At 35.0% G+C, this 21485-nt stretch overlaps 1 protein-coding gene across 3 annotated transcripts in view; it reads left to right on the forward strand.

Moving 5' to 3' along the window:
- The window catches only part of rnf44 (ring finger protein 44), a 48075-nt gene extending 42552 nt beyond the window's left edge, over positions 1-5523 (forward strand). For all 3 annotated transcript variants that reach the window (XM_056472441.1, XM_056472439.1, XM_056472440.1), the window contains exons 9-11: positions 1126-1247; positions 3091-3190; positions 5259-5523. In XM_056472441.1, coding sequence (XP_056328416.1) covers positions 1126-1247; positions 3091-3190; positions 5259-5321 — 285 coding nt within the window. In that variant the 3' untranslated portion in view covers positions 5322-5523. The remainder of the gene's footprint in view (positions 1-1125; positions 1248-3090; positions 3191-5258) is intronic.
- The last annotated feature ends 15962 nt before the right edge of the window (positions 5524-21485 follow it).

Here is a 21485-nt window from a genome sequence, read left to right on the forward strand (position 1 = left end):
ACATTGCCAGGGTCGTTGTTAGACCCCATTGTGCCCCAGTAAAAATCACCAGTGCCCCAGTAAATGCTTTGAGATACGATTTACTTTATATGCAACTGTATTTATTATGAGTGGTAATCCCAGAATAAAGACATTTATTCTCTATGTGCAACCAAACCAATGCTGATGAAAGCAATGTAGTTTAACTGAGCATGTGCGCAGAAAAAAAAAACATACTCGCGTGCCTCAGCACCGCTTCTGCTTGACGCTGACGCGCTGCTCTGCTCCCGGTCCGGTTGAGAACATGCACGCTGAAATAATAGCTGGGCCACTCATACGTTGTGAAACCGTCGTAACAGTCTTTTATGTGGAGGTGTCGGCACGCAGTGAGTTTTACAAGTCGACAAAACAAAGTTTAAATGTGATGGTGATGTTATTTAGACTAAGTATGGCTCCTGATAGATTTCTTTTTGGTATGAAACAGAAACGAGGGATGAAGTCTGGGAGGTTAGACTTAATAAAGCTAATTGTCGGCCTTGAGTCGGGTCTAAGACAACACAACAGATAATTATATAAAGCATATTTTTTTGTATTCTATTGAATTGTCTATATAATGTCTAATATTCATGCAAAATATTTCTTAAATGATCTTAGCATCACTCCAGTTGTGTTTTTAGATTGTTTTTCAGTTACATTTAGGATTAATTTCTGGTATTTATTTAGAATAATAATTGTATAATAACAATAATACTGCTATTTATTTATAATCATATATATTTTGTTTTAGAATATATATATATATATATATATATATATATATATATATATATATATATATATATATATATATAATATTTATTTATTTTACATTATTTTTTATATAATTTTATTTATTTTATTTTTTATTTTGAGGGGGTGCTGTGCCCCAGTAGAGCTTTTTGTCTAGCAATGCCCCTGCTCATTGCACATCAAGAGTGAGTCTGTGGGCACATGTGCTGATGCAACAGCAAATGATTGAGCAGAGGTTAACTTGATTCAATTACAGTTATGTGATTACAGCTGGCTTTGGACCTCAGATAGCATCATTATCCTCTCTTCTTTTAAACACATTTGTGTGTGTTTGTGTGTGTTTTTTCTCTTTCTCAGGCGTTATTAAACCTTGCTGAGAGACTCGGAGAAGCCAAACCTCGAGGACTGACGAAAGCTGATATAGAGCAACTCCCGTCCTACAGGTTTAATTTAGAAAACCACCAGTCTGAACAAACTCTGTGAGTGTGATTTCTCTCTTATACATGCATCTGAATATGTTGAAACCAGAAGTTTACATACACTCTAAAAAAGAGAACATAACCATTTTATAAAAAATGTCTGATGGTAAATCACACTAAACGTTTACCATTTTAGGTCCATTAGGATTACCTACATAATTTACATTTACTAAATGACAGAATAATGAGAGAATTTTCTATTAATTTCTAGACAGTCAAAAGTTTACACACTTTCCTTGTTATTTCTTAAGCTTTCCTTTAAATTGTTTAACTTTGGTCAAATATTTTGGGTATCCTTGCACAAGCTTCTCACAATAGTTTGAAGGAATTTTGGCCCATTCCTCCTGGCAGAATTGGTGTAACCGAGTCAGATTTGTCTCGCTCGCACAAGCTTTTTCAACTCTGCCCACAAATTCTCTATAGGATTGAGATCAGGGCTTTGTGATGGCCACTCCAAAACATTCACTCTGTTGTCCTTAAAGCACATTTGAACTAATCTGGCAGTATGCTTAGGGTCATGGTCTGTTTGGAAGACCCATTTGTGGCCAAGTTTTAATTTCCTGGCTGATGTCTTCTTCATGATGCCATCTATGCTGTGAAGTGGACCAGTCCCTCCTGCAGCAAAACAGCCCCACAACATGATGCTGCCGCCCCCATATTTCACAGTTGGGATGGTGTTCCTAGGCTTGTAAGCTTTCCCCTTTGTCCTCCAAATGTAACACTGGTCATTATGGCCAAACAGTTCAATCTTGGTTCCATCAGACCACAGGACGAGTCTCCAAACATGAGTCTTTTTCCCAGTGTAATTTAGCTAATCTGGCTTTTTTGTTGATTCTGGCGTGTGGATTTTCCCATGTTGTCACACAAGGCAGCAGTGTGTTTGAGCTTTTCCTTAAATACTGTTCTACAGTTGTGCCTCACATTACCTCAAATGTTGTCAATTAGCCAATCAGACACTTCCAAATCCTTGACAGCATCATCTAAGCTTTTTCAGAGGCAGAATAATCTTATTGTATGTAAACTTGACTTTCAAGTAAAGTTATAACAATTTCTCAACAAATCTCGTTATTCTACTATTAAGCAGAACAGAAACTAATCTGATAATCCTAATTTACCTAAAAGAGGAAAAGTTTAATCACATTAACATCTGACTTTTTTAAATGGTTATGTGCCTTTTCATACAGTGTATGTAAACTTCTGCCTTCAACTGTATTTACCAGGGTTTCTAGTTAAATTGAAGATATTTTAAGACATTTTAAGACCATTATGAATTTAATTTTAGACTTATACAGGGCTAAATGTTAAGGATTATTTTTCAAATATCCCAGTTAGGAAAGGTTTTCACTAGCCCTATCAAAAAATGATCACAATTTAATAATACAATAATAATAATAATAATTTTGTTTTAATATTTATTTATTATTTTTCAAGTAGATCCATTCACAAACCCTATAACGCTTCTCAATAATAGAACAATACATAGCTGCCAATTACTTCAGTCTACAATAATAATCATTTAATAATAAAAACAGGTCAGGTCAGTATCCTCAGCCGTAATCAAATGCTATTTTTAACTGAAAAGTTAAGATGGATTGTTGGTGATTGACTGTATGGGTGTTATGGCCAGATTGGGTAGCAATACATGAACAAAAGAAAAATAATGCCTGTTAAAAAAGATGCAAGACCTACAACATAATATTTCAGTAGATTGAAGACTTTTTAAGGCCTAAAAGAGAAAAGTTTAGTCACGTTAACATTTATACCGTGTATGTAAACTTCTGGTTTCAACTGTATGTGAATATAGGTGTGAATATTTATGTATATTTTTTTGGTTTTGGTCCAGGTGTGTTGTATGCTTTAGTGATTTCGAGTCAAGGCAGCTACTTCGAGTATTACCCTGCAACCACGAATTTCATGCGAAGTGTGTGGACAAGTGGTTAAAGGTAAGGGTGATGTTTTAATCAGCAATCCTAGGATGGGTGTCAATAATATGAATGCTGATCATTTTCAAGATTGGGGTTATTGAGTCTAATTTTTATCCATGCTATTAAATTATTATGGACACTACCTGACAAAAGTCTTGTGGTGGATCCCAGATGTATAAACAACAAATAATAACTTCTAGTTGATCATTTGGAAAAATGGCAGAAGGTGAATTTTTCTGATGAATCATCTGTTGAACTGCATCCCAATCATCACTAATACTGCAGAAAACCTACTGGAACCCCAAATATTCTCACAGAAATCAGTCAAGTTTGGTGAAGGAAAATTCATGGTTTGGGGTTACATTGCGAGAGATCTGCAGAGTGGATGGCAACATCAACAGCCTGAGGTATCAAGACATTTGTGCTGCCCATTACATTACAAACCACAGGAGAGGGCAAATTCTCCAGCAGGATAGCGCTCCTTCTCATACTTCAGCCTCCACATCAAAGCTCCTGAAAGCAAAGAAGGTCAAGGTGCTCCAGGATTGGCCAGCCCAGTTACCAGACATGAACATTATTGAGCATGTCTGGGGGAAGATGGAGGAGGCGTTGAGGGTGAATCCAAAGAGTCTTGATGAACATTGCAGAGATGTATGGATGCAGTCCTCCAAGCTCATAATAATAATAATCAAGACATGATCATATTTTATTGTGGTCAAATAAGCGTAATCTAGAGGCCTTTGCCTTTCAAACGAGACACTTTTGATACCAAATGATCAACTAGAAGTCAAGTTATTATTGGTTGTTCCTAAAACTTGGATAAGGTAGTCTAGGATTTTTAGCTCAGTAAACTCCTAATTGGCTGATTATTAATAGTTAGTAAGGTAGTAGTTATGTTTAGTTATCAGGAAGGATTGATGATGCAGAGTATAAAGAATATGTACTTATAAATAAACAGTCAATATGTTAATAATTGGACAATAAGCAACTACAGTGAGAAATGGACATTATACTAAAGTTACGGTGGACTCGCAGCCTTATGGTCACGAATTGTCATTGTTGATCTGCTTCATATTTTTATCTAAAGGAAAAAGAAAATAAGTATTGAACACGTCACCATTTATATTAGAAAACATATTTCTAGAGATGCTGTTGACTTGAAATTTTTACCAGATGTTGGTAACAGCCAAAGAGATCCATGTATAAAAAAAAGAAAAAGAAAACGCATCTAATTAGTTTACAAATAAGCTTATGTTTAATAAAATAAAAGTACACAGGGGAAAAGTGTTGAACACATGAAGAAAGGAAGGTATAGAAAGACATGGAAAGCCCAGACAGCAGTTGAAATCTCTCAGTAGTTCTTGAGCTACCCTTGAGCAATATCAGCTGCTTCAGTCCAACATCTACATTAGCAGGAGGATGAAGATGAAACCAGGGTGGACATTTCAGCAAGACAATGATCCAAAACACAGCCAAGGAGACTCAGAGAAAGAAAATCATGCTGTAGAATGGCCCAGCCAATCACCTGACTTGAATCCAATAGAGAAAACAAAATAAAGCTCAGATTTAATAGACGAGACTCACAGAACCATCAAGATTTTGACACACTGTTGAAGTCTGTGAGAAACTCACACCTGAGCAATGCATGAGACTTCATTCTCCATATGAGAGGCGTCTTTAAGCTGCCAGCACTGAAAAGCCTTTTATATAACGTATTAAATACGCATCAGTAGTTCAGCACTTTCTTGTCATTTTATTATTACACACAACTAATTTTTCAGATTTGTTTTGTTTTATTTTTATATCTATTGTTTGGGTTTTTACCAAAATCTGGTTTAATCCCATGTTAACAGCTCTGAAAAAAACGTTCAATACTTATTTTCAACACTTTTATAATAACAATTACAATTAAATGGCTTTATTGGTTACATAAACTGTAAACCATGAACCACAAAAAGATTCCAAATGGCACTAATATATATATTATATATTATATATTTATATATATATATATATATTATATATATATATATTATATATAATATATATATATGCTGTGCTTCATAATGCGTCACATGTCTTTCAGACCAATCGAACCTGTCCGATCTGTCGAGCCGACGCATCTGAAGTTCACCGCGATGTGGAATGACGTTCAGGTTTCTGTCCTTCACTGGAAAGCAGCACAAACCCAGGAGTGTGTTCTGTAAGCGGAGACGCCTGATCTCCAGCCAAACGCCAATCTGCCCCCAATCCCCGCTCCCAAACCCAACCTCAACAATAAGCAATCTTGGATCCGTACGGAATCTGTTCGACCTCCGCTGTGTGAGTTTTTCACGAAACGCTACTGCCGCCGGAAACCATTGTGGCTTTTCTTTTACATTTCCCTCGTTCTGCAGATTCCAAAGATAACCTGTAGTTGCGTGTTGTGTTGGCGTTCGTTTACACCGTTGAATATTCATATTTGATCACAGATCGTGCTTGAGGGACGGCGGGCTCCTGTTTCTTTTGTGTTTCGTTTTTTTTGTTTTGGCTTTACTGTGCAATCATAAGGACCTGCTCCGCGGCCATCATAGATGCATGGGCTGAGGGACTTGTTAATAATCTATGTTTTGCAATAATGTATTGATCATTTGAGTATCTTAATCCCGAATTCTCTTTTATCTGCGAATGCTGTTGTGAAGGTGTGACGTTCAGTGGTTTCACAGTTCCAAGAGGACAAAAAAACAAAGACGGAAGATGAAAAAACAAGAGGACTCCTTTGGGAAATGTGGCGTTGCTGGGACTGCAGCATGCAAACACACACTTACACACACACACACTGCCTCTGCACAAGCGATCATGGCTTCTGGACGGCCTCTTTGTGTTCATTTCTCAGCTAGATCCAGGAGAACACCTCAAGCCGACTGTTCTTTTAGGACTAGCAATATTCCGTTATCCACGAGGAATATATCCAAGTCCAGAATGACTCTCTTTGGGGAAACGTGTGGAAAGCAATACGTGCAATGAGGTGAACCTGATTTTCAGAGGACCAGGCTTTTGTTCTTTGTGTTTCCCTCATTCGTGAGCCAAATAATCAACATATACTCTTTAAGATTTTAGCTCTGCCTTCTCAAGACCTTGACAAGCACAAACCTGTTACTAATCCGTTTGTTTTGTTTTTAAAAAGAAGTGCTGTTATTTATTTCTTCTTTCCAGAGCATTTCTGAAGGAAAAATACGGTCGGGTTATTAGTCGTTTAGCCTCCTCTTGTCAGGTCTCAGGCAAAGTGTAAAGTGATGTGAAAGAGAGAGAAAAAAACGCATTGTATGCATAGCCTTGGTGTGAAAGGTTGCAAATTATCGTCTTGTTTTTAAGACACAAGAATGTTGAAACCCTCTGTATTTGTAGTTTGGCCCTCTAATGTGTGCCAGCTGACTGTATAGTCGATCCACGGAAATCCCGGAGAGGATTGGGAATGGTAGAGACGGAGCGTTAGGGTCGTTTTAAGAAAAAAACAGAAGAAAATGCACTGTAAAACGCTCAACTCGTGCTTCACTCGATTCCAAAAACAACCTGAACGTTACGTTCAGGAGATAAAACTATGAACTATTTGGGTGTTGTTTTTATTCCCGGAGTAAGTACTTTAATTATAGGACTTTTAAAAATATATATATAGATATATCCGAGTCGTTTGTCCACTGAATAGTCATTGTAACTCAATAGAAACACTGGCTTTTTCGGGGGGTTAAAACAAAGGGACTCTTTTAAGAGAATGTTGCGTGTTATTTTGCGTGCCAGGTTTTAGAGAGAAAAAAAAAACTAAAAATACAAAGCCATTGTAATGAATTTAATCCACACACTTTTGATAAGTAATCTATGTATACATATCTGTTCACTGGCATATATTTTGAGTACAAGTAAAAAAAAAAAAAAAATCACTCAGGGCCTCTCTGTAATTGAAAAATAAAGGAAAACAGTCCATTTCGAATGGGATTGACGCCATGGAGATATATTTGGGTATATTGTTTTCCTCAGGCCATGCATATTTTAAATGTAATCGACTGAACTAATATTCCTTTTTTATTAAAATAGTGGTGAATATTATTCCATTATAGGACTGGCATGCAAAGAAAAAAAAACAAACGAAAAAAAAAAATGACGTGTTGTATCGAGTGAGAATAGGCTTTCGTCACTGCAGCCGATCATTATTATGATTATTATTATGATTATTATTAGCGTATGTTATTCGAATTCGAGTTTTTTCCGTGTTCTTGTATACTTGAACCACACTTAAAGGTTGTAATCCCGTTTGAGAAACGTGCCGCGGTGCACACTGTCCTACCTAGACCACTTCCGAGACTATTCTTACAGTGTTTGCATGATTTAAAAAAAAAACAACAGTAAAAAACTAATAATAATCTGTATTTTTCCGTGAGAGATATCTAGACGGTGGGTGGGCGAGTATTTAATTGTGCACAATATGCATGCATGTCTAAACCAGTTCCCAATCGGGTTTTGATTTTGTTTTCCTATTTCGTTTTATTAGGTAGATCTAGTTGGCTTTGGGTTCTGGGTTGTCGGGGACTTTCTGCTCAGCTGATAACTGCCATGCACTGTACTGCACACATTTATAACACAGCCGAATGACTACAAGATTTTATCGTGCTTGTACTTGCTATCGAAGACGACGATGGGAAAATGCGACCGATTAGTTTTCTCACCACATTTGTGCTTCTAATGTTGCCTCAGTTACTGACACACTTGCCTGGAATCTAGATAATGGAAAGCCATATAGTTAACAGAAAAAAAACTATAAAAAAAAGGTGCTAGATATTCTGTATTTAGGTGTAATGCTACATTCACGTAAAAGAGAATGCAATAGTTTGTTATGGGTCTCTGTTCATACAGCATGCAGTGCTATACTCTAGTGCCCTCAAAAACAGTGCTCATAACATCATCAGTTAATAATACAGGGGTTTCACATGAGAAACTAAACTTAAAAAAGAGACTATTTAGCTTTACTTGTGTGTGTGCTGGTAGACAGTGAGTGTTTTAAAGGATGATTATGATGGTTATTATTTTACTGCCCGGGTAATGATGCACTGCAGAAAAAAAAGAAGAAGAAATGAGTCTTGCGTTGAGTCTCTGACCTCTCTCTAGCTCAAATATCTAAAAAGTTATTCATTTAAGAAGCATTTTGTAGAGGAGGAAAAATGTGGCAGCTTTCAGTCTGCTTTTGTGAACTATTTGTAATATTGACCATTTCAATGTGGTCATGTTATTGGCCTATGAGCATTTCCAGATTATCAAACTATTTCACAACTCTAACAAGAGGCAGATCAAGCATAACTTACAGTTAAAACAGCGATCATAACATTTATTTATCAATATGTGGAGTTTTTTGGATTCTCGGAAGCTTTAGATATTACAAATGTAAAACAGGAAGTACATTGGGAGCTTGTTTCTGTTTACATCCCTCAAAACGGTCTATTGCAAGTTTTGTTTTGTGCAGAAACATGCAACATAGGCTTATATTGTAAACAATAACATGAAAATTGAATATATTTTGATAATGCTTTACTTGATGGGGTGTTCGTTAGACTTTTATAACACTTTTATAACTATTCATGACACATGAATGAGATTTTATGCATGCTTATGATAACTGCTGTTAAGTGTCATTTGCTTAGTTATGTCATTTTAAATGCAAAGATGACATTGATTGTTATGACAGCTTGACATTACCAAGACAACATAAATCTGTTATAAACATCATTGTCCTGTCATGAATTTTCGAACAGCATCGTTGTTTATTTTTGATCTCACCTACAGTGTTACAAGCTGAATTAAAATGTCATTAAATATTAATGATGCTGTTTAAATGATTTGACACAGTAATGACACTTTAAATGAGACATTTTAATGATGAATAGAGTGAAAACATGAACAGAGAAATATTCATGATGCAATTATAATGCTTCATGACAGATTTATGACAAGTTATGTTGTAATATAGACAGACCAGTTGTGATGTATGTATGTGGTGTTGTCATGACAATGTCATCTTTGCATTTGAAAATGACATAAGCGAATGACACTTAACAAGCATTGTTATAAGCATGCATAAAATCTCATTCACATCCATGACATGTCATGATTATAAGGGTTTCAGCTTCATGTAAAGTGTTGGGTTAATTACAACTTGACATAAATAATACATCACAGCCTGTTTTTGTCTTTATGACAACTTGACATTATCAAGACAACTCGTCATAAACCTGTCATAAACATAATTGATTGTCATGAAGCCTTTATAAACATCATGAATCTTATAACAACATCATTAGCATTTTGTTTAAGCTGAACTACAGTGTTACAAGCTGAATTAGTCATTCAAATGTCATTAAATATTAACAACAACACTGTTCAAATGATTTGACACAGTAATGACACTTTAAATGAGACATTTTAATGATGAAAACGTGAACAGAAATATTCATGATGCAATTATAATGCTTCATGACAGTCATGTTTATGATAGATTTATGACCGGTTTTGTTTTGTTTGTAACATCGAGTTATCATGACAAGGACCGGTTGTGTTGTATTTATGTAGAGTAGTCATAACAAACAATGTCATGTTTGCGTTCAGATGTCGTAACTGAGCAAATGACACTTAACAGTTGTCATAAGCATGCATACGATCTCATTCATGTCATGTCATGATTATAAGGGTTTCAGCTTCATGTAAAGTGTTGGGTTAATTACAGCTTGACATAAGTAATACATCACAATCTGTTTTTGTCTTTATGACTAAACTTGACAGACAAGACAACATAACCTGTCATAAACCTGTCATAAACATGATTGTCATGAAGCCTTTTTTTTAATGTCAGGAATCTTATAAACAAACATCATTAGCATTTTGTTTAAGCTCAACTACAGGGTTACAAGCTGAATTAGTCATTCAAATGTCATTAAATATTAACAATAACACTGTTCAAATGATTTGACACAGTAATGACACTTTAAATGAGACATTTTAATGATGAATACAGTGAAAACATGAACAGAGACATATTCATGACACAATTATAATGCTTCATGACAGTCATGTTTATGACAGATTTATGACCGGTTTTGTTTCTTTGTAACGTCGAGTTATCATGACAAGGACCGGTTGTGTTGTATTTATGTAGAGTAGTCATAACGAACAATGTCATGTTTGCGTTCAGATGTCGTAACTGAGCAAATGACACTTAACAGTTGTCATAAGCATGCACATGATCTCATTCACATTCATATCATGATTATAAAGGTTTCAGCTTCATGCAAAGTGTTAGTAAGGTTAATTACAACTTGACATAAGTAATACATCACAGCCTGTTTTTGTCTTTATGACAACTTGACATTACCAAGACAACATAACCTGTCATAAACATGATTGATTGTCATGAAGCCTTTTTTAATGTCATGAATCTTATAACAACATCATTAGCATTTTGTTTAAGCTCAACTACAGTGTTACAAGCTGAATTAGTCATTCAAATGTCATTAAATATTAACAATAACACTGTTCAAATGATTTGACACAGTAATGACACTTTAAATGAGACATTTTAATGATGAAAACGTGAACAGAAATATTCATGATGCAATTATAATGCTTCATGACAGTCATGTTTATGATAGATTTATGACCAGTTTTGTTTTCTTTGTAACGTCGAGTTATCATGACAAGGACCGGTTGTGTTGTATTTATGTAGAGTAGTCATAACGAACAATGTCATGTTTGCATTCAGATGTCGTAACTGAGCAAATGACACTTAACAGTTGTCATAAGCATGCACACGATCTCATTCACATTCATGTCATGATTATAAAGGTTTAGCTTCATGTAAAGTGTTGGGTTAATTACAACTTGACATAAGTAATACATCACAATCTGTTTTTGTGTTTATGACAACTTGACATTACCAAGACAACATAACCTGTCATAAACCTGTCATAAACATGATTGATTGTCATGAAGCCTTTTTTAATGTCATGAATCTTATAACAACATCATTAGCATTTTGTTTAAGCTCAACTACAGTGTTACAAGCTGAATTAGTCATTAAAATGTCATTAAATATTAACAACAACACTGTTCAAATGATTTGACACAGTAATGACACTTTAAATGAGACATTTTAATGATGAAAACAGTGAAAACGTGAACACAGAAATATTCATGACGCAATTATAATGCTTCACGACAGATTTATGACAAGTTTTGTTGTGTTGGTAAAGTTGTCGTGACAAATACAAAGAGCAGTTGTGATGTATTTATGTCAAGCTGACACTTGTTATGAGCATGCATAAAATCTCATTCATGTTTCAAGATAATCTTATGAACACCCCTTCAAGTAAAGTGTTACTGAAATTTATTTAAAGCTTGTAATAATCTGCCGGTTGCGTAAGTAAAATAAACGTATTTTTGGATTATTTAGCTTGTTTTAAGGAAAAACATGTTAAATTTGACGCATTATTTTTGAAACCCAAACAATATTTGAACTGATCTAATAAATGCTTCTTGATTTAACAATATTTCGATATTTCGTACTAGAAACAGGACTATAACTCAAAGTGAGAGAATCATCCTTAGCAGTGTTCAGTCCAGTACATCTGCCTTAAATCCTCAAGTCAGTTTGGTGTGGGATTAAAAACGACACATTCACCAAAAACACACACGGTGGACGCTTTTCTCTCTCTACCTTCTTCAAAAAGCGTTGATCTATGATTATTATACACGCAAGCACTTTTATGCTTGGGGTTAACGCGGCTGTGGGCTCTTTCTAATATATCCTTGTTTAGATTTATAAAGGAATTTTACACAGTAATCGAGATTCCTTCAAAACCTCAGTGTTACCTGTATTACTGAAAACAAGAAGAAAATGATAGCGCTTTATTATAACTGCACGCTTTGAATCATTTATGGAGCATTAGTAGAATGATTTCTCAAGCATTAATGATATATTAATAGACATTAGTAAACCCTGTATAAATATAGCTACAAATGCTGTACTTTTGGGTCATCCAGACAAATATAATGTGCTTAATGATTGTGTTTTCATAGTTTAGTAATGAAAGATTCTTTTTAAAGAGGTTAATTAAGAGTAGTTGGTGTTTTTAAGATCATTCTACCCAGGGCATGGGCAAACTCGATCCTGGAGGGCCGGTGTCCCTGCAGTGTTTTGCTCCAACACTAATCAGACACACCTGAACACCCTAATTAGTGTCTTTAAGATCACTAGAAAGCTACAAGCAGGTGTGTTTGATTAGGGTTGGTGCAAAACTATGCAGGGACACCGGCCCTCCAGGATCGAGTTTGCCCATCCCTGTTCTACACTGTAGACATATATATAAATGAACAGCGTCTGCCTTTAGTGGTTGTTTTCTCTTTATTTATGGTTGTGAATTGCATATAGGATGTTGATCTCTGCTTATTTGTTAACTTTTGATACTGTAAATTCAACTCTACAGTTTACCAAAGTGACTTTATTGACATGTTAGTTTTATTGACGTTTTAAATAATATAAGAAGTAATATCTGAAGAAATTAGCGTGTAAAATAACAGAAAACCTGCTGGCAGTTCATCACAAGGTGTTTATAGCGTAATATACAACACCAACACAGACAATATAGCACTGCACACTATTAAACATGTTCAGAACAGTCACTTATTGAACTTTTCAAGGTTAGAAGCTGTTGGAAAACAATCAAGATCCCATAATGCAATTCAAAAGCAGAAATAAACGAGGGAATAACATAAATGACAAAACTAAGCGAGTGACACTTAACAAGCATTGTTATAAGCATGCATAAAATCTCATTCACATCCATGACATGTCATGATTATAAGGCAGGCATGGGCAAACTCGATCCTGGAGGGCCGGTGTCCCTGCAGTGTTTTGCTCCAACACTAATCAAACACACCTGAACACCCTAATTAGTGTCTTCAAGATCACTAGAAAGCTACAAGCAGGTGTTTTTGATTAGGGTTGGTGCAGAACTATGCAGGGACACCGGCCCTCCAGGATCGAGTTTGCCCATCCCTGTTATAAGGGTTTCAGCTTCATGCAAAGTGTTAGTAAGGTTAATTACAACTTGACATAAGTAATGCATCCCAGCCTGTTTTTGTCTATGACAACTTGACATTACTAAGACAACTTAACTCGTCATAAACCTGTCATAAACATGATTGTCATGAAGCCTTTATAAACATGTCATGAATTTCATAACAGCATCTGTAATACTTATTTTTGACCTCAACTACAGTGCTCACTGTTAGAGCTTTTCAAGGTTAAAACTTGTTGGAAGACCAATCAATATCCCATAATGCAATTCAAAAGCAGAAATAAAGGAGGGGAAATAAAAGCATGAATCCCAAAAGACGGCTATTTTACGGCTATAATACGGCTGTTTTTACAGTGTGAATGAGTAAGTAAACTGTTGAAATGAACATCTGTACATCTTAATTTTTTAGGCATGTAGTAATAGTTACTCTGTATGTTAATAAATGCTTCATTTCCCAGTTTCGTGAGCTCATCTCTAAAGTGAAGGACTTATTATGCTTTGTAAATCGCTTATAAATCACAATTAAAGGCTCCGTTATAATCTACAGAGAAAGTAATGACAGATTCAGACCTAAAGATATTCATGTCGAGATACTAAAATGAAACCAGCCAAGTTTATCAAACAAACGAATCTCTGTAATGTAAAGTTACGGTTTACACGTCGCTGAATAACACTGAAATGTTTTGATCTTATTGTTATGTGTGTAAATTATGATGATGTTGTTTTATCAGATTTGTTGTGTGCAGAAAATGTTGTGATTTGACTGTAAATCGGCGACGTTTAAACTCTAGAGCAGGGGTCACCAATCTCGGTCCTGGAGGGCCGGTGTCCCTGCAGGGTTTAGCTCCAACTTGCCTCAACACACCTGGCTGGGTGTTTCAAGTATACCTAGTAAGACCTTGATTAGCTCATTCAGGTGTGTTTGATTAGGGTTGGAGCTAAAATCTGCAGGACACCGGCCCTCCAGGAACAAGTTTGGTGACCCCTGCTCTAGAGTAATTTTATTTTAATATAAATTGCAATGGTGTATTTTTCATTTGATACAGCTGCACATTTTCATTTGTCTATCTTTATTATTATTATTATTTCGAGGTTTTCACCTTTAATGGATAGGACAGTAGAGAGAGTGTTGACAGGAACGTGTGGGGAGCAGAGAGAGGGGAAGGATCTGCATAAGACCTCCAGGCTGGACAACCACTATACTGTTCAGAATAAAACTGAGCCTTTAATTGTCATTTATAAGGGATTTACAAAGCATAAATAGTCCTCATTTCAGAAATAATCTCACAAACCTGTGGGAATTTGTGTTTATGGTCAGAAAATGAAGATGTATATTGTTGATTTGAATAGTTTAATCGTTTACTTTCTCGTTTTTCAAGGTAAATAAGAGCCGTCAACTACTCCTTAAATAGCTGCGTTGTAAATAATGCATAATTTAGTAGTGAATAATGAACATAGAGCAGTGTCAAAAGTGATTCTTTTACTTTAAACGTGAGTAAAGCCGTTTCCTTTCCTGAAGCTCATTGTATCTTGGATCTGTTAAGTGGATGTACTTAATTTATGCACAGTTCATTTACTTAAAGAACTGAAGGCAATCGCAATACTCGCTTTAAATGAAGTCAAATAATTAGTTTACCTAAAATAAGTGAGTAAACCTGTTTTTTTATTCAACTAATACTTTTCTTTTACAGTGAATGAAAATACAATCAATAATCACACATTATACATGCTGATAAGTCAAGAATGCAGCATTTGTAGCTGTATTTATGAAATGCTCACTAATAACACTGCTTTACTTTTCTCGTTTCTAGTCTAAATATCTGAAGATTCTCAAATCAAGAAGAGTTGAAATGTAAATATTGTCTTGTTTTTAGAAATGAGTCAAAAATAAGTGCATTTTTCCTTATAACGAGCAAAATAATCTGCCAAAACTAGGGTCAATTAAATAATGTTCGTTTAAAGCAGAAGCAAGTTTATTTTGCTTACCTCTGTGGCATATTATTTAGCTTGTTTTAAGGAAAAACTCATTCATTTTGTACTTATTGTTTATGAAAACAAGACTATGTTTTTAAAAATGCTTCTTGATTTAAGACTTTGTAGATATTTAGACTCGAAACGTCTAGTTTTCAGAAATAATGAGCTAAAAATAAGTGAGTTTTCCTTAAATCAAGCTAAATAATCTGCCAATAGGGTAAGCAAAGTAGTGTTATTTCAAAGCGGATGCTAGTTTATTTCTCTTACCTTTAACAGATTATTTAGCTTGTTTTAATGAAAAACTGACTTATTTTTGCCCATTCCTGCAAACAAGACAATATTTTCATTTAAAGGCTTCTTGATTTAAGACTTTGTAGATATTTAGACTCGAAACGTCTAGTTTTCAGAAATAATGAGCTAAAAATAAGTGAGTTTTCCTTAAAACAAGCTAAATAATCTGCCAATAGGGTAAGCAAAATAATGTTATTTCAAAGCGGATGCAAGTTTATTTGTCTTCCCTTTTTGGCAGATTATTTAGCTTGTTTTAAGCAAAAACTGACTTATTTTTGCCTCATTCCTGAAAACAAGACAATATTTTTATTTAAATGCTTCTTAATTTAAGACTTTGTAGATATTTGGACTTGAAACGTCTTGTTTTCAGAAATAATGAGCCAAAAATAAGTGAGTTTTCCTTAAAACAAGCTAAATAATCTGCCAATAGGGCAAGCAAAATAGTGTAATTTCAAAGCGGATGCAAGTTTATTTGTCTTCCCTTTTTGGCAGATTATTTAGCTTGTTTAAGCAAAAACTGACTTATTTTTGCCTCATTCCTGAAAACAAGACAATATTTTTATTTAAATGCTTCTTGATTAAGACTTTGTAGATATTTGGACTTGAAACTCTTGTTTTCAGAAATAAACCAAAAATAAGTGAGTTTTCCTTAAAACAAGCTAAATAATCTGCCAATAGGGCAAGCAAAGTAATGTTGTTTCAAAGCGGATGCTAGTTTATTTTGCTTGCTTCTTTGGCGGGTTATTTAGCTTGTTTTAAGCAAAACTCACTTATTTTTGCCTCATTCCTGCAAACAAGACAATATTTTCATTTAAATGCTTCTTGATTTAAGACTTTGTAGATATTTAGACTCGAAACGTCTTGTTTTCAGAAATAATGAGCCAAAAAATAAGTGAATTTTCCTTAAAACAAGCTAAATAATCTGTCAATAGGATAAGCAAAAATGTTTTTCAAATCAGATGCAAGTTTATTTGTCTTACCTGGCAGATTATTTAGCTTGTTTTAAGCTTTTTTGCCTCATTTCTGAAAACAAGACAATATTTTCATTTAAATGCTTCTTGATTTAAGAACCTTTAGATATTTGGACTACAAAACGTCTTGTTTTCAGAAATAATGAGCCAAAATAAGTACGTTTTTTCCTTAAAACAACGAAATAATCTGCCAATAAGCAAAGTGATCTTGTTTCCGCTTAATAACAGTATTTAGTTTACCTCATTGACAGATTATTAAGCTTCTCTTAAGGTAAAACTCACTTATTTTTCACTCATCATCTCTGAAAACAAAACAGCATTATTTACATGTCCAGAAAGGCTTCTTAATTTAATTATTTGAGATATTCAGACTAAAAACAAGACAAAAACTACTTTAGTTAAGGTCACAATACATGCTATTAGCTGCTAGTTTATAACCAGCTTAAGGTTAAGATATTAACTATTTATTAGCAGTTATAAAGTATGATCTTATTCTGCAATCCCTAATCCAACCCAAAACCTAAGTTCTACATTACTAATTATTAATAAGCTGCTAATTAGTAGTTTATTAAGCTAGTAGTGTTAGTTAATGGTTTATTAATGCAGTCAATCGGACCTAAGTGTTACCAAACTAAGAAAGGCATTGATTGATATGCTAATGCTAAATGAGCCGTTTACTAATGGTCATAAATGATTCATTGCATGCAGCGGTTATAAAGCCTACAACAAAAAACAAGAGTTATGACGCTGATAAATAGAATCTTGTAGTCTTTCTGTGACTCTACTACTAATAAATAATCTCACAGCTTGTGTGGTGGAAAATTGTGTTCCAATAAGCAGCTCCAATGCGTTTAGGATTTTCTGTGATTTGTTGATTGCTCCATAGACGCCACTGATTGTTTACCAATGATTGTTGCTGTGGTGGGATAGTGGATTGTTTACTGTTCTCTTCTTCTCCTCTGGCCTTCAGGGGTCCGTCATTGCCTGAACTCCAGACCCCCGAGCCGAAAAACGAAAGCGTCGGGGCCAGGGGCTTGTGTCTGTGTGTTAGGAAGATATTTTTGCTTTGGTACTTGCACATTACAGTTACCTCATTTTTGCCATGTTTGTATTTGGAAGAAACAAAACAACAACAACAAAAAAAATGACAACAAATAAAAAAAAAATGAAATAAAAAATCTAATTATATATTCTATAGGAGATGGTTCTTAATGCATAAATTTTTCATTCCATTGGAATCATTGTTTGTAGCATTTAACATATAACTAGTTCTAGTGTATTATAAATACATCTGTATACTGATTGACAAAGTTTTTAAGATTTGTACTTTTTTTAAATGAAAGTTGCTAGTTCTGCTTTACCGAGTAGTGCAATCATATTTTTTTTAATTGTGGCTGATTGGAGAGGTTGTTCACTAATAAATGTGTGATATGTATACTCTACTCACACACGACTAAAGGAATCACTGCTTTAACCGTATTGCACTGTATTACGTGTGTGTGTGTGTGTTCAGTCACAAACGGAGAGTTTCTTAGTCTCAAAATGACATATTTTAAGCATGTTATCATAAAAGGAATGTTTTTTTTTATATACACACACTCACCGGCCACTTTATTAGGTACACCTGTCTAACAAATGCCTTGTTGATGCCAGAGGTCAGAGGAGAATGGCCAGACTGGTTCTAGCTGATAGAAAGGCAACAGTAACTCAAATAAGCACTCGTTACAACAGATGTCTGCAGAAGAGCATCTCTGAACACACAACACGTCAACACTTGAGGCGGATGGGCTACAGCAGCAGAAGACCACACCGGGTGCCGCTCCTGTCAGCTAAGAACAGGAAACTGAGGCTACAATTCACACAGGCTCACCAAAACTGGACAATAGAGATTGGAGAAACGTTGCCTGGTCTGATGAGTCTCCATTTCTGCTGCCACATTCAGATGGAGGGTCAGAATTTGGCATCAACAACATGAAAGCATGGATCCATCCTGCCTTGTATCAGCGGTTCAGGCTGGTGGTGGTGGTGTAATGGTGTGGGGGAGATTCTCTTGACACACTCTGGGTCCATTAGTACCAACTGAGCATCGTCAACACCACAGCCTACCTGAGTATTGTTGCTGACCATGTCCATCCCTTTATGACCACAGTGGCTCCATCTGATGGCTACCTCCAGCAGGATACCGCACCATGTCATAAAGCGTGAATCATCTCAGACTGGTTTCTTGAACATGACAATGAGTTCACTGTACTCAAATGGCCTCCACAGTCACCAGATCTCAATCCAATAGAGCACCTTTGGGATGTGGTGGAACGAGAGATTGGCATCATGGATGTGCAGCCGACAAATCTGCAGCAACTGTGAGATGCTATCATGTCAATATGGAGCAAAATCTCTGAGGAATATTTCCAGTATCTGTTGAATCAAAGCCATGGAGGATTAAGGCAGTTCTGAAGGTCCAACCCGGTAATAATGCCCGGTGAGTGTTATTGGTTTAAAAGTCAATATCTGACTTTCTTAAAGGGACAGGCAGCCAAAAATAAAAACTCTGCAATCACGAGCATATAAATGACTGTTTCCAGTGGTTCTTTATCCTTGACTTTATATTTTTCTCTTCAATGCAAAAATAGAGATTTTAGAATGTTGGAAAACTGTAACCATCATAGTAGGAAAACAATCTTACAGGTCTCCAACATGCTTCAAAATATCTCTTTGGTGTTTTAACATTAGAAACTTCTGTTTTATAACCGTTTAGAGATGTAAACAGTGACATCCATAAGACAAAAAACAAATAGAAGTCAATGGTTACAAGTTTCCAACATTCTTCAAAATATCTTCTTTTGTGGTTTCAAAATGGCATATATTAGCATGTATTCAACAGGAATGGACTGATTTTTATTGAATTTTTTTTAAGTGGTTTAAAAGTCAATATCTGACCTTCTTAAAGGGACAGGCAGCCAAAAATAAAAAGTGCATGAGTTTAAAAAGGACTGTTTCCTCACTTTTAAGTGGTTCTTTATCCTTGATCCTATATTTTTCTTTTCAATGCAAAAATAGAGATTTTGTAGAATGTTGGAAAGCTGTAACCATCATAGCAGGAAAAACAAATCTTACAGGTCTCCGACATGCTTCAAAATATCTTCTTTAGTGTTTTAACAGAAGAAACCCATAAGTTTTATAACCATTTAGAGATTTAAAAAGAAAGTTTCTCATTATTTTCTCACCCTTTTATTGTTTCAAACTTCTGTTTTTCTTTCCTCCGTTAAACAAGACATTTAGAAGAATGTTGGAAACCTGTTAACATCCATATGAGGCTAAACAAATGGAAGTCAATGGTTACAGATTTCTAACATTCTTCAAAATATCCTCTTTTGTGGTCTCTAAATGACATGTATTAGCATGTATTCAACAGGAATGAAGTGGGATTTTTTTCTGTTTATTATTTAAACGTCAATATCTGACTCTTAAAGGGACGGGCAGACAAAAATAAAACTCTTTCATCATAGTGTTAAAAAATAGTTTCTTTCTTCTGTTGAACAGGAAGACATACTGGGGAAAAGAGCCATTGCCTTCCACTGTCCTAATATATAGATGGTTTAATACACAAATTATCTTGTGTTTAGTTTGGGTGAACTGTCCCTTTAAATGTTCAATGCATGAGAAATCAAGTTTGCCTCAATCTTTTGACAATGAGAGATATTTAGTAGCATGAAATCTCTTACAGGTCTGAAAAGAACTCATTATTCACATTGTTTTTAACATAAGGACAGCCTTTGTAACTGTGTAATATCTTAAAGCTGCTTGATGCTGCAGAGAGGTTTTGTCGTATGTTTATGTATCTGTATGATCATTATCGCACCAGTTTTACTGACAACATTTACGTAATCTGGTAGTTGCAAATCAACTGGATGAAAATAATTTATTAAACAAGGTGAATTAGATATATTTAATTACAATACAATTCTTACAAGACGTCAAAACAAATAATAAATGAATCCAGTGAATAAGCAAAGCATTTATGCATGACACTGGTGACCTCACAGGTTAATTTGCATATGCATATCTTAAGAGGACGTACTGACCAATCGTTTTACATCAGTACACTATAGATTCCGCCCCCTGCTGTTCATTGGCTAATAATGACTGACACCTGCAGATGGTTGCCTAAACATTCACTGTGCTTTAAATGCTACTTTGACCAACTGGATCCGACGGAGACACTGCCAGACTTCACAGAAAAAGAGGAAAAGTCTGACATTTTATATGGATATATGCAGTTTAATGATGACTTCTCCAGATGTGAGTTATGGATGAGTTCCACAGCAGCAACCGTAAGTAAATGTTTATATTGTTTGTGTCTTGATTGATGATTTTATATTAGTAATGTTCAAAGCCTTTGTCGTAGTGCGGGAATCAAAATGTTTTCTTGTTCTAACAGTGGCTGCTTGTTGACTACTTAAAGAAACAGTGCACTACTAATTATAAATGACTGTTTCCACACTTTTAAGTTGTTCTTAATCTTTGACTTTTGATCTTTTTTTCATTTCAAAAATAGATATTTTGAAGAATGTTAGAAACCTGTAACTATTGCATCTAGTAGGAAAAACACAAAAGTTACATTCTTAAATATCTTTTAAGTGTCATCATTTACTCACCCTTTAAATGTTTCAAACTTGTTTTTCATTCCTGTTAAACCACAAAAAAATATTTGAAGTATGTTGGAAACCTGTATCCACTGATGTCACAGCAGGAAAACAAATGTGACCAGTCTCCAACATTCTTCAAAATATCTTCTTTTGTGTTTAACAGTGAAACGAAAAACAACGAATTTGAAACAATTAAAGGGTGAGTAAATGATGACACTAAAAAAAAGATATTTTGAAGAATGTTGGAGACTGGTCACATTTGTTTTTCCTGCTGTGCACATCAGTGGATACAGGTTTCCAACATTCTTCAAAATATCTTTTTGGGTTTACCAGA

Source organism: Danio aesculapii, chromosome 14 (assembly GCF_903798145.1).
Source record: "Danio aesculapii chromosome 14, fDanAes4.1, whole genome shotgun sequence".
NCBI classification, from domain to species: Eukaryota; Metazoa; Chordata; class Actinopteri; order Cypriniformes; family Danionidae; genus Danio; species Danio aesculapii.